The sequence below is a fragment of the Ylistrum balloti genome, unplaced genomic scaffold, assembly GCF_031769215.1.
Source record: "Ylistrum balloti isolate Yb309-2 unplaced genomic scaffold, AGI_CSIRO_Ybal_v1 Utg370048, whole genome shotgun sequence".
Classification (NCBI taxonomy): Eukaryota; Metazoa; Mollusca; class Bivalvia; order Pectinida; family Pectinidae; genus Ylistrum; species Ylistrum balloti.
In genome coordinates, this window is record NW_026782102.1 from 610,133 (window position 1) to 624,405 (window position 14,273).

At 34.6% G+C, this 14,273-nt stretch overlaps 1 protein-coding gene across 1 annotated transcript; it reads right to left on the bottom strand.

Annotated features, from left to right (window-relative positions):
* Positions 1-8,417: 8,417 nt before the first annotated feature.
* Positions 8,418-13,830, bottom strand: LOC132549205 (hemicentin-1-like). The gene is made up of 10 exons (XM_060213122.1): positions 13,748-13,830; positions 13,189-13,260; positions 12,688-12,719; positions 12,059-12,250; positions 11,651-11,839; positions 11,259-11,447; positions 10,872-11,060; positions 10,085-10,264; positions 9,446-9,607; positions 8,418-8,809 (listed from the first exon to the last, which is right to left on the bottom strand). The coding sequence occupies exons 1-10, from the start codon at positions 13,828-13,830 to the stop codon at positions 8,418-8,420; spliced, it is 1,680 nt and encodes a 559-aa protein (XP_060069105.1).
* Between the last annotated feature and the right edge of the window lie 443 nt (positions 13,831-14,273).

Genomic DNA, 14,273 nt, shown 5'->3' on the forward strand with positions numbered 1-14,273 from the left:
TAACTGAAGGATCAAACCTTATTAATAAATAAATTAACTGATATGACTAGAAAAATATTTTAAAGAAAAATTACACTTACACATATATATATAACTCGTCACACATGGTCCGTGAAATATACTTATTATAATTGATGTATTTAATCTATCATACGATAATTTTGTGACAGAAACAAATTTTAGATTACCCAGTCATGTTTATAGCAACAACGAATTAATCATCAAGACAATAACATATTCTGAAATGAAACAAATTAGTATAAACACAAACAAATGTGTACTATCTATATGTATATGTCATCATTTGGATTATTATGGTGTGATGGTAGGTAGGGGTCCTGATGGCACTGTTGATACATTACTTGATTTCTGTGTGATATAGATCTGTTGTGTCAATCGAAAGTGTAATAGACATGTGTATATGATTAAGTCATAGCATATTATTGTACAATATTATACAGGTGTAACATAGTATGATTTAGTTATAATACAGTATTGTAAGCTATACAGGTAATACTCGTATTGCATTGTGTGGTTTGGTTACAGTATCATATTGTACAATATATATTGTAATACCGGTATAGCATCGTATTGTCTGAAAATAGTACAATATTGTACAATATATATTGTAATACCGGTATAGCATCGTATTGTCTGGCCATGGTGAAATATTGTACAATATATATTGTAATGCCGGTATAACTTTGAATTGTCTGAAAATAGTACAATATTGTACAATATATATTGTAATTCTGGTGAAATATTGCACAATATTGTACAATATACATTACAATTATTGTGATAATATTATATTGCACAATATACATTACAATTCTGGTGAAATATTGCACAATATTGTACAATATACATTACAATTCTGGTGAAATATTGCACAATATTGCACAATATACATTACAATTCTGGTGAAATATTGCACAATATTGTACAATATACATTACAATTCTGGTGAAATATTGCACAATATTGTACAATATACATTACAATTCTGGTGAAATATTGCACAATATACATTACAATTCTGGTGAAATATTGTACAATATACATTACAATTCTGGTGAAATACTGTATTATCTAACTATTGTATTATATCGTACAATATACATTGTTATACTGATTTAACATTGTATTATCTGACCATGGTATAATACAATACTGTTCTATCATTATGTATCATATGATTTTGTAGTAGTATAAAATCGTGCATCACGATACATGTCTACAGGTATATTAATCGGTTTCCCATCGCATAAAAACAAATTAATTTCGTGTGTTTTGTTACATTATTATCAGTGAACGTTCTACAAAATTAGTGGTTATATTTGAGCCTCATTTCCATGACATTCGATTTTTGTTTTTCTTGTCAATTTTACATCTTCAGTCAAATATTGTTATATTATGCATAAAGGGGAATAACTCGTACTCTCCAAACCAAACGACAAATCAGTGTTTTAATAAATGTCTATATGATTGATCATATCATCAAATCAATGCTTTATCATCATTGTCGATACGTAGATTTGAATAGATCTTGTTTTTTTCAGGCGATGTGTAGTTTGTCGTCTTCATTTTGTATTAAACATTTACATTATTTGACAGAGGTTTAATACGATATTAACCTACAGAATAAATATATTCTGGTTACCTAGGTTTTTGTCATCGTTCCAGGTCTATCCCTTCCCCCTCCCTATATATCAGTTAACGACCTGGATAGTGCCCGCATTAAAGGTGACAATATATTTGACAATTAATGTATATGACTAAAAAGCGAAAATACAACACTGACGATGATTGAGGTTCTTGACGAAAGACCAACAGTATCACAGATCTATGGCAACGCAATGTGGTGTCAGTGGTGTATAAAAAATATACGTTTTTTTCTGCGCGACGCCCTTCAAGTTGACAAAGGGAATGCATAGACATATATTGTATATCAATACATATAAAACTCAGGTACAATTACAACAGGTAATTAAAATCCGGAACTTTCAGAACAACAACATTACTGTATATGATGCATTGTGTTTATTTATTGATATTTTGGACAATGTAACACAATTAACAAAGGAAAACAACTTTTGACTCGTGCCCTGTCCGGGTCTCGAACTCACGATCTACGGCACCAAATTTTCAGTTGTCGGGATATCTATTTACAGTTTTATACCATATCGTGATAAATATAATATATTAGTATTATACAGTGTGAATGATATAGCTCTATGAGAAACAGTAATAAAATGTATCAATAATTCTACAAGTTAGTATCTATATAATACCTCGTCTAGTTTTATTGTCCGTCGAAGTACCAGAGGGCGGTAATCCTTCTGGAACACCTGGTTTTATTATCTTGGTTTTTTTATGGATCATCTTATAAACTTATAAACCTTTGATTATAGTTTGAAGTATAATTTCTTCCTTATTCCATGTTCTACACTGTAGTTTATCTTTGTAGTAAGATACATAGCGTATCATGACGTCAAGTCTCCCCGATATTGCTCGTCTCATTAAAATTCTGTTTGAAATGAAATATTCGTAGGTACTTTCTTTCGTGGCTTAAATTGCGTTTAATGTATCATTTTTAAGAGTAAAAGTTCTAAACATACTGAATGATAATATCCATTTTTAATCCAAAGTCTTATTCGGTATACTTGATCTATGTAGCTTGTATATAACCAGGAAAACGTTCCATATTGTACAGTAATGTCCTTGAGAACGTGCACCTGATAGCCATACAGGATTTTTTTTTTACTTGTGTTTGTTAGCGTACGTTATGTCATGAAAGGATTACTTTGAAAACGACAAAACCACAACACACGAGACGTACGGCAAAACATATTTCTACTATTGTTTACAATAGTTGTTGATAATTAACATAACTGGTGTCATTCAGTGATGTATGATAGGTATAACATATGTATAGTGGTAAAATGACGTGTAAAAAAGTCTGGAAACAAAAATCCGAAGTTACGTAATTTTTGGTACATCATTCACCTTGAATTATTTGTAAAAAAAACTCCCAAAAACTGATCAACGCCCCCTATCGGTAAATGCACAGAACTAATATAGATAATCTTGATTATTTTCCATTAATCAATTCGTCGTATTTTTGAACATACGAATGTAGCTAAGTTATAAGGCACGTTGATATAAATTCTGCCTTTGTAAAGAAAATCTATGTACAAACTGATCATAAAAATCATTATTAAAATAGCTGAGATAATTTCACCAGGAATGATGAGGGGATAAATGTCCATAAGGACAGGAAACACCAGAGTTACCCGACATTTTCGTGAGCCACTCAACCCGACATTTCCGGGAGCTCATTGTAACTGGACCTCTTCGGCAGCTCACTGTAACGCGAACTTTTCGGGAGCTAAATGTAACCCAGAGATAGTTTCATATGCAGCGATCATATGACAGGTTTAAAAATATCCAGATATAGAGTCTGTGTTGTGGCGTTAAAGTAGATATATGTACTAACGTTTGATGACATCATGGTTTATTTGTTAATCAAATATATATATATATATATCAGTAGTAAGGGGCAATCACACGGTGGTAGGAGACTATCACACAGTGTTAAGGGACCATTGTACAGCGGTAAGGGACTATCACAGCGGTAAGGGACTATCACAGCGGTAAGGGACTATCACAGCGGTAAGGGACTATCACTGCGGTAAGAGACTATCAAACATTTGTAAGGAACTGTCACACTGTTGTAAGAACTTTTCAATACCAAGTTAAGAAATTAAATGCATCTGCAGAACTCGTAACAGAACAGAGCCTAAATTTTGAAGCCCTGAGGCGTCTGATGATATAAAAATTTCACGAGAGAAATGTCAAAATCTAAATGGAGGAATTAGTCAAATAACCTGCTTGTATTGATTTACATATATATGATTTATTTCAAAAGATCCTCAAACACATATGTATACTCTGGACCGAGTCATTTTTCGAATGAATTAAAAGGAAGCAATCAGATTACGGCAAACCTTTGGAACTTAAAATCCACAAGCAGTGTCTACCACCTGCATTCTCGAAGATTTTACAAATAACACACATTCAGATTTAGATACATCAGTAGCCAACATGACGGCGTTACTGTCGGAGCCAACATGGCGGCGTTATTGTCAGAGCCAACATGACAGCGTTACTGTCAAGCATGGATGCTGTCAGAGCCAACATGAAATTTTGTCAGAACCAACATGACGGCGAGAGAGAACATGGCGGCGAAAACCAACATGACTGGAATGTAAAATATCGGTGTGATATGAACTGTGACTTCAACATGGCGGCGTTTTGTCAGAGCCAAGATGACGGCAGAAATTTGTTCAGCGCCGACAAGGCGGCGTTATTGTCAGTGGCATCATGGCGGCGTTACTGTCAGAGCCAACATGGCGGCGTTATTGTCAGAGCCAACATGACGGCGTTACTGTCAGAGCCAACATGGCGGCGTTACTGTCAGAGCCAACATGGCGGCGTTATTGTCAGAGCCAAGATGACGGCGTTACTGTCAGCGCCGACAAGGCGGCGTTATTGTCAGTGGCATCATGGCGGCGTTACTGTCAGAGCCAACATGGCGGCGTTATTGTCAGAGCCAACATGACGGCGTTACTGTCAGAGCCGAAATGGCGGCGTTACTGTCAGAGCCAACAGCGCCGACAAAAGATACACCTGTCCAAACGCTAATTTGTATATATCATAAACTGGATTTAATTTCATTTATTATAAAATAAAAAAAGCAACAGGCTGTTAAGAAAATGCCACTAGAACGTGAGGTCTTCATGAAACATAATCCCTTTTTAGATTCCTCCTTGGGACTCGTTTATATCAGACGTCGGAATCTCTTGCCAAAACCTATAAACTCTATTCTGGACATTAAGTGAGGTGGGCCTACCTCCTACCCTGATGTCTCGCACAAAAATACGATGGCATGCGTTTCCATAGTAGCACACAGCACTAGCTTAGACATTTTTCTTTTCAGAAATGCAAAACTTCGGATGACCAGCCATTTTGAAATACACGCAAACGATGTCACGTGGTCGAGGCTTTCTACACATTTAATGGCTATAGCAAGGGATTCCGACGAGGAACATTGTCAAACGTCCGAAATAAATAAGTCTCAATTAGGAATTCCAAAAGAAATTACATTACCTTTAAATACAGTGTTCCAGCATGTACGTCTATTGTACACTTTGTTTAGTAGTTCTTTATAAGGTACCCATAGCTTCAATCAAAAATTCCCTGTCAAATAAAATTAACCCAATGCAAAATTAACAAGGCAGACAAAGGGAGACAACCTCTCCATACATACATGTAAACACTACACAAAATTACACCAATTACACGTTCAGGGTTTGATAAAATGAAAAGATTACATTATATCGATGTAATCAATTGCAAAAACAGAATGCGCGTAATATTTGGAGTCAATAAGTAAAACTTCAATTTTGTTACTAAATATTATGTAACGTAGTGGTAGAACAGTGGTATACTATCGGCTATCGACTGCAAAGGTCCATGGATCGGTACCCCTTGAATTCGTTTTTTTTTTCGGGGGTTGGTTTATTCATATTTTACTTGAAAGGTTCTTTTTCTTCCGCCTTTTGAGAAATCTACATGTGTTAGCATAAAACAAATACTGCCACGATCACATATTGCCATATTACATATGTCTATGTAAAAAAACAATGTGAATGACATAGCCCTGGCATTCAAACTTAATGTTCCTAAATACTACAACAGGATGCAATTTACATTGATTAACTACCCTGCTGCAATCACGCATTTATATTAACAGCATGCACCGTAAATAATGGAAATAAATATCATAGAATATAGCCACCGATCCTCACGTAAACTACGTATTATAAAAAGTAATTAACAAAGACTAGAAAGGTTAGTTTCTAAATTGCCGGTGATTGGAATACAAGAACTGCATATTTACGTATTATCTTTTCATTTTCTATTAAACATTTTTTATGATTTTTACAACGCAGTAAAATGATAACATGGACTTGTTAATATTTCATTTCATAATGTGTGACCAGCCAGTAAGAAATGCTTAAACCCAGGATGAGCATTCAGCATTCTTAAATTTAGAAGTCACCGACGACAGAAAATTTCGTACATACGAGAGAGAAAGACATAAAAAAAAAAAAAAAAAACAATGATCGAAGACACAGGGACTTGGCACGAATTTCTAAATCTGCAGTTCGTATATATGTATAATATTAACACAGGAATTTGTCACGAATGTCCAACACTTGGTCAATATATATGTATAATAGTGACGCGAATTCCCAAACCACAGTCAATAGATATGTGTGTAGTGACAGAAGACTTTGTCATAAATTGTCATAAACTCGAGGTAAATATATATGTATTATAATGACAAGGATTGTAACTCCCGAGAAGCGAAAACTGAACATATTTTTTTTTTAAACTGTGTTTTTTTATGTTCTTATGGTCGTATATCTTAGTAACACATACAGATATGATGCACATTACTTTTAAGAGAATACTTTATTTTTCCAATGCGTGCTTGATGAACGAAATTGGTCTAAATTCGGAGAAACATCTATATTTAGAAATGGTTAAGTAGACATTTCCCTGTCCGGTTTAAATGTCCGGTTGTATCTATTTCAAGCTCATGGTGATATGCAGTACCCATGACCGTGTCCACACAGTCATTTTGTGATGTCATGTCACGTACGTTGTAGACATTCCATATTTACATCACAGAACTCATATTCATCAACAGCAGCCGCCATCTTTTTCATTTTGTCGGGGGTAATAGATGTACGCCGAACTTGAGCTCGACCCCGCCCCAAAAACGCCAGTCTGAGGTCATAATATATAATTCTTATTTTGAGAACGAAAAACCAAACAGATCTACAATTTTCTTGAATCTTTCGGAAGATCTGGTCTTATTCTCCTTGTATTTTTTTTCAGAACTCTCACTGTTTGTCAATCTTTTATTCATACTTACCTCTGGTTTTATTGAACTTGAGGTTGGATAAGGAGTCTAGTCACATAGTGGTGTTGTCTTCCTGTTTTGATGTTAAGATGTCACCAGTTGAATTGTTTTACAACATGTGTATTTCGACAAGTTCGGTCATTGAAATGGAATTATCTCAGCTGTATTGTGTGACGATTATTACATGGAAAATCACAAATAAATGTTGACTCGAGTGCCTACGATCTAGCTGGAGTTGTCTCTCTTGTTCTGAGCATTGTATTACGCAAGCTCTCGGACAAGCATTGGTACAGATTGAAAATATCTTAACAATATTTATACTTGTAATACCTTGTCGATAATCTTATTTGAACAAAAAAAAAAAAAAATCCTTTGAAGCGGATATATCTAAAAACAAATCATTCTGGATTATCATCTGTTACAACGATCATTTGTATTGTGGATGTGCGTAGGGCTTAAAAACGAAACAGATTATATCACTTCGCCAGAAGTGAAAACTTCCATTAAAAGAGTAAACTGGTGGGCGTAGCAAGGAAAAAGTGATTTGTAATGGATAAGAGAAAAATTAGAATATAGCTTTAAGAATATATAGTCGAGAAATGTTTAGACAGATCTTTTTGATTTCTAGTGGTTTGTGATAAGTGACTGATTTTTAATTCTTATGAATAAACAATCTTCGTTGACATTTTTGAACTAAAACTCTGTACACATCTATTTCAATTTCAATATTTTTTGTTCATATATTTAATTGGTTTTATTCAATTCCTGATCTGAAAATGATTGTGTTGACATGTTACATTTTTAAAGATTGTTTTTAACATCCATGTACGCAAATACTTTTCGAATGACACAGAACACGAAATATCCAAATTTTGTTTTCGTTTTGCCTACATTCATAGCACATTTGTAAACAATATTCTATTTTTCAATGAGAAACCTAGATTCTTTTACCAGTGTACGTTATTATCTTGTAGAGAACTTTTAATACTTTTTGCGTTTTATGGAAGCGATCATTGCATAATGGAAATATTTGATGAAACCAAAGACGACGAAAACTACAAATTATCTTTAAAAGTGAAATTACTTTTATTGTTAGAATTATATGCATATATGTGTACATAATACAAGATGTGAGTATAAAAACTGAACAAGTTAACGAGCGAATTAAATACATAAGACATGAATAAGAAAAGATTTACCAAATACATGAATGTGTAAGGTCAGAACAGTTGTATATTTTATAGTGAAATGTATTATTATGATATACCGTTGAAATTCCAACATGCAGAAAATCTGTTTCTTAAAATATACTAGTTATATCTCAAAAAACACTTGAATCCCCATCTTTTCATCCGTATTGCTGTTATTTGATGAAATACAAAATTCTACAAAATTTTGAATGTGCTCCTTGTCATAACATCTACGGCTTGGTGTCACAGGGGTTCGACTCACTTTCCCAGTTACAAATCAGAAGTATTTTATCAAAGACTAAACCACCACAGCTCATGGGTGTTTCAACTTCGTTGACACACATAATATATTTGTGGCAGTCATTTGGATCCGGAAGCAGTGTCCCGGTGCTTTTGTCAACACATGGTGCCACTTCTTCGTCTTCGTCAACCTCGACGACGCTACAATCTCCGTGCAGACATGCGGTTTTGGACTGGTCCCATATGGTGCCAGTAGGACACGACCTTTTTATCGGGACTTTGTTAGAACACTGATAATAAGCGGTGCAATCTTTATCATCCGGCAAAAACGCTCCATTGTTGTCAAGTGTACAGAGGGATACAACCTCATCTTCTCCAGTCACTAAAATCACAAACGACTGACGTGTTTAAGTTAAAGGAATTGTACTGCATATTGATAACAATAAAATGTTGGTACATCTAACATAAGATCAGCAGTTTCGTGTAAAACATTCAAGAGACGTCATAATCCTGTACTCTGTTACTAAAAAGCTGTTTTACATACACGATATACATAAAATGTACCACGTATATAGAAATTCTTCTATCACTTTTATAACAATGTTTCAGAAACGTTTTTTAAAACTATATGTTATCGATTGTAAATGCTTGCATATATTTTGTTCACAAATGGAAACTCTACACGCGTATTATTGAAAAGACATCGTTCAGTGTTTCGTTAAAATGGTATATAACTTGTACGTCGTAATATCATATAATGTATTTACTATTTATGTAAGTATTTCATATTGTACGCTAGCAATCTTTATTTCGTATTATTTCTTAATTAATCTCTTTCTGACCGAATTTTTGTACAATGATATGTTAATTTGTGTAATCTACAAAATGTACGTGGCGAAAGGACTATTATATCAAATACACGTAATAAACAATCCTTTAGATTAACGCTAATGATATTTTCATGATTTTTTAAAGGAATCGTGTTGCTGTGTTATAAGCACGTGCGTCTGATACGAACCTCCACAATTCCCCTGGACACAGACACCTTTTTCGTCATCAAAGTGAAGGCCTACCGGACATGGCATCACTACAGGCTTTGGGTTTGTGTCACATCTCACGTACTCGCCACAGTTTCTCGGCAAGGAAGATCTGGGCTGATCAGTATCGGTACAGACTTTATCTGCAAATAAACAAAATCAAATAGGTGATGTCTTTTTTTTCGTTTCCGTTATATTTTTAATGTAAAAAATACCATATTCCCGTTGTTTTTTTTCGTGGAACGGCACGTTTCTTCGGCACTGTCAAAGCATCTGACGTAAACAGATGTCGTCGTTGAAACAGAAGGCGCATACCCTTTTGGAACATCTGGTGTTATGTTTGTACTTTTCTTTTCAGAGGTCTCTGTAATGCTTTCGTTTGTTTATACTTTGTCATATTTTCAACGAATTTGGAATTGAATTACGTTTGAATTAACTGCTTAACAGGATAGGTATGAATAAAACAAAATCCTATAAATTAAACTTATAACCCAATTTAGTTTCATTCGGGATTTGTCATGAACGAAACGAAATGCTAGGTCTTTCTTTCAAAAGCGTTGCGTTTCCCTAAAAATCTTACTTCAGAAATCACAAGTAACACGATGCCATATAGTGTGTACCTAGACATGTTCCTTCGTAGCAATCTTTTTTATCAGTATTCGTGTTGCTTCCAACGCAAGGAGCACCGCCGTATTGGGCTGCAGGACATCCACAGACTCTGGTTTGTGTCCCTGTCTGATTACATTGTTCTGAACATGACGTCCATGCGAGTTCGTTAAACTCGCACCAAGCACCATCGACTAAAAAATAAAGGAGAATAATGAAGTGGATATATTTTAATATTCGTTACGGTATGCATGAGGTTTCTTTCTTCACAAAGCGATGTTTAGTTAGAGACTTTTTACTCAAAATTAATCTTCCGCGATGTAATCAGTAACGATTGTTGCCGTACCAATGTATGTAATAATTTCCTAGACAACCATTATCTATTCTGAAAATAATGATGTAATAATCGAAAGGAAAAAATAACGAAAACGTCCTTATTTGACATAAATACGGTTTTTTTCAAGAACCTTGAAATGGCGTGAATCGTTTACAGAGGTGCTATGTTTGGAACCGCAATGCACTCTGGGAAAATTAAAATTCGTTTACAGGACATGCACATATTGCTATTACGTCCTTATTATTTATAACCAATTAGATTAAACTTATTTCTGAAATAGAGGACAATTTTTTATGTTCGAATGCAGTCGTTAACAATTTTTTGGATTAAAAATATTGAACAAATGATCGTCAGTGCTGTACTCCTCCACACATGTTTTATATTTTTTGAAACCTGTTTTGGAATTACTAATGCTACATCTTTCAAATCACTTAACAACACAATGTAAATTATACTATTCTTACTTGGACAAGGATCACTATTGCAGGTTTCCGTCTTAGATTCCATGTCAACCCCTTCACAGGCTTCCCCACCATATTGTGGCGAAGGGTTCGTGCATGTTCGCGATCTAGATAATGATCGCTCCCCACCTCCACAGGAAACAGAACATACCGTTTCCTCCCAGTCTCCAAATTCGGTCCATCCTCCGTCAACTGAACAAAAATCAAATCATTGCACTTTTAAAAATCAAGTTATGAACAGAAAATATAATCAGTTAAAGGAGAGATAAACAGCATGACGCTGCGCACCTAAGACGTAAGCATTATATTGCCACTGTATAGAGAATAAGCACGATAAATACGTATTATTTTCCAACAATTCTTATAACACTATATATAGAATTTAATTACTTGGACAAGGGTAACTGTTGCATGTCTCCTTCTTGGACTCTGTATCGTCGCCCTCGCAGGCTTTCCCACCATGTTGTGGAGACGGGTTCGTGCATGTTCGCGATCTGGATAATGATCGCTCCCCGCCACCACAGGGAACGGAGCACGCTGTTTCCTTCCAATCACCAAATTCAGTCCACCCTCCGTCAACTGCAAAATTATTGCACTTTTAAAGATTAAGTTATGAACAGAAAATCAAATAAAGGACAGAAAATTAGCATGAAGCTGCGCACCTGAGATGTAAGGACAATGCTGCCACATACGCTGTAAGGAGAATAAACCCGAAATAAATAAATATTTGTTATTTATTATTTCCAACACATCTAATGACACTTTATATAGAATTTGATTACTTGGACAAGGGTAACTGTTGCATGACTCCTTCTTGGACTCCGTATCGTCCCCTTCGCAGGCTTTCCCACCATATTGTGGCGAAGGGTTCGTGCATGTTCGTGATCTGGATAATGATCGCTCCCCACCACCACAAGCAGCTGAGCAAGCAGCTGCCTCCCACTCGCCAAATTCAGTCCATCCTCCGTCAACTAGAAAATGAATCCATGATTAGTTTTTACGAAGAAGAAGACGACAAGACTTCAACAGCAGAGAATGCCTGACGTTATGATAAAATATGAACAAAAAAAGGAAAGAAAAACATCGGAAAACAAGAGCAGTCAATACGATAAAAACATCTTCATCTTACTTATGAATGTAACTTTAGATTAAGATTGTATGATAATATGATTTTAGAAGGTAACTATTACCTGGACATGGTTGCGTGTTACAAGAAACCGTCTTTGACTCCGTTGCACTACCAGAACAATCCTTTCCACCATTTGCTGGGGACGGGTTGGTGCAGGTCCGTGACCTAGAGACAGTGTTGAACCCTCCACCGCAGGGAACATTACATTGACTCGTGCCAACCCATGCCGTATAATCACTCCAGCCACCGTCCACTATAAAATATTTACAGTCAACATTACAACAACATCTCTTATGTCTTATATTAAAATTAACATAAAGCAGGCTATTTGTATTATAAAGAATTAAAAAAAAATCCTTGATTATAGGGCAAAAGAAGCCCTAATGTAACAGCACCTATGACCATCAAATACATTATATTGACACGATGTCGTCTGACAGGTGATACTTTGTAAGTAGTATTAAGCATATATTCTTTAAATCGTTAGATTATGTGTTGCTGTGAACAGAACTAATCGTACATAACTGAAATTAAGTCTTCATATTGATGTAGCCATTCACCGGAGCTTTTTTAATACATGTTATCAGAAAGCGATGATTATCATTCACCCGAGATAACAGGAAATCATACAGGCATAAATGATGAAGTTATTATTGAAGTAAGTGTTCAAAAAAGTGGTTAAATATTTACCACACTGGCATATCTTGGTCTCTGAAACTGTCCTGTTGTATGCAGAAAAGATAATATAAAAATGAATAGAGACAAAACCAGAATTGCTGGTGCTCGATTGTCATGTTGACACTGTAGACAAACTGATGTTTTATAATGATAGAATATTAATGAGTGTAACCTCTACGTAAACATTGTAAGCTGTATCAAGCATCACAGACTTGAGTTAAACACAAGATAAGACCCAAAAAGATATCAAACACCTCAGACCTAAATTAAACTCTTTAAACTCCAAAAGACTTGAATTTAAACACAGATTTATATCTTTAATGTATCAAACACCACAGGTTTGAGTTAAACACAGGTTAATGACATAAACGGTGGCGTAAATATGGCAACTTATAATTTTACAATATTTAAAGCCAGAATAAAAAAATTGTTAATACCTCTTATATATATAGAAATACATACATCAAAAATCTTCTAAACTTATTGAAGTTAAACGTTTTTGATTATTTTTACCGTGTGCAACGACTCAAGCCCCAAAACCCGCAGCTGTATGAGGTCTGTCTGTATGTGATACCGCATGGACAACTGTCGAAATTAAAGAAACGAAAGTTATGTGTAATGACATAATATCAGTACTACCAAATAGGTTAAGAGATTACCTCCTTATTCAGCAAAGCAATCTATATTTAACTTTTTTTCATTCTGAAACAATTTTCACGATTTATCAGGCGAAAAATTCTATATTTTAACAGATAATTGTACATTGTCATTTCAATAAAATATACAGAATCTGAAACCCTTCTGTCGTCACCCTAAACATTTTTATTCTGAAATGATATACATGAAAGGAGATAAAACATCACATAGATTTATTAAATGATTTACGATTGAAAATGTATATTAAATTCACCTGATCGTTCCATTCCACTGTTGAAATAAGACTTTCAATTTTGATAGAGAAAAATACTATAAATCTAAACGATCTTTTCCTTACAATGCTTTGTGTTATATCTTTACAGATTCACATTGTTTTGTCAAGTGTATGATGAGATATGTTACCAATAAAACAAACCTGTATGACGCGGCTTTCGTTAATTGCAATAGACAGAGCGCAACACAAAGCCTTGCCAGTCGAAACATCCTCAGCTCCGACATGTTCAATATTTCAAAATCATCTGCAAAAATATCTCACTTAGATATGTAATTTCATTATATATGGCATTCTAGTACCTTTAAATAGTTTTAATAAAGAATGATTCCATTTGAAAAATGGCATTTGTTCGAACATCTTGTTTGAAGAAATCTCCAATTTCCCATTCGAAAAATATTTGTTATTCAAAATATTTACTATAATACCAAGAAATATGATTAAAATGAAAAGTTCTGAGGAAAACAAATAGCTGAACAACAATCTACTAAGCTCATAAAATATTGACTGAATAGTGGCAAAAGTTCAAGTAATGAAAACGGCGAATAGGTATGTAAAAATCACACAATAATGTGGATATCCCGGTCATGTATTGTAGGGTATTCTAATACAAGACAGGATTGATTGACCTTAATTTCGCAAAGCATTTGATTGTCATACACGGTCAAGT

Coding starts and splice junctions, on each gene's coding strand:
- LOC132549205 (XM_060213122.1), bottom strand. CDS start 13,830: ATGTCGGAGCTGAGGATGTTTCGACTGGCAAGGCTTTGTGTTGCGCTC. Junction 9,608..10,084: donor CTACGAAGGAACATGTCTAG/GTACACACTATA, acceptor GTTTATTTGCAG/ATAAAGTCTGTACCGATACT. Junction 8,810..9,445: donor TGTCCAGGGGAATTGTGGAG/GTTCGTATCAGA, acceptor TTGTGATTTTAG/TGACTGGAGAAGATGAGGTT.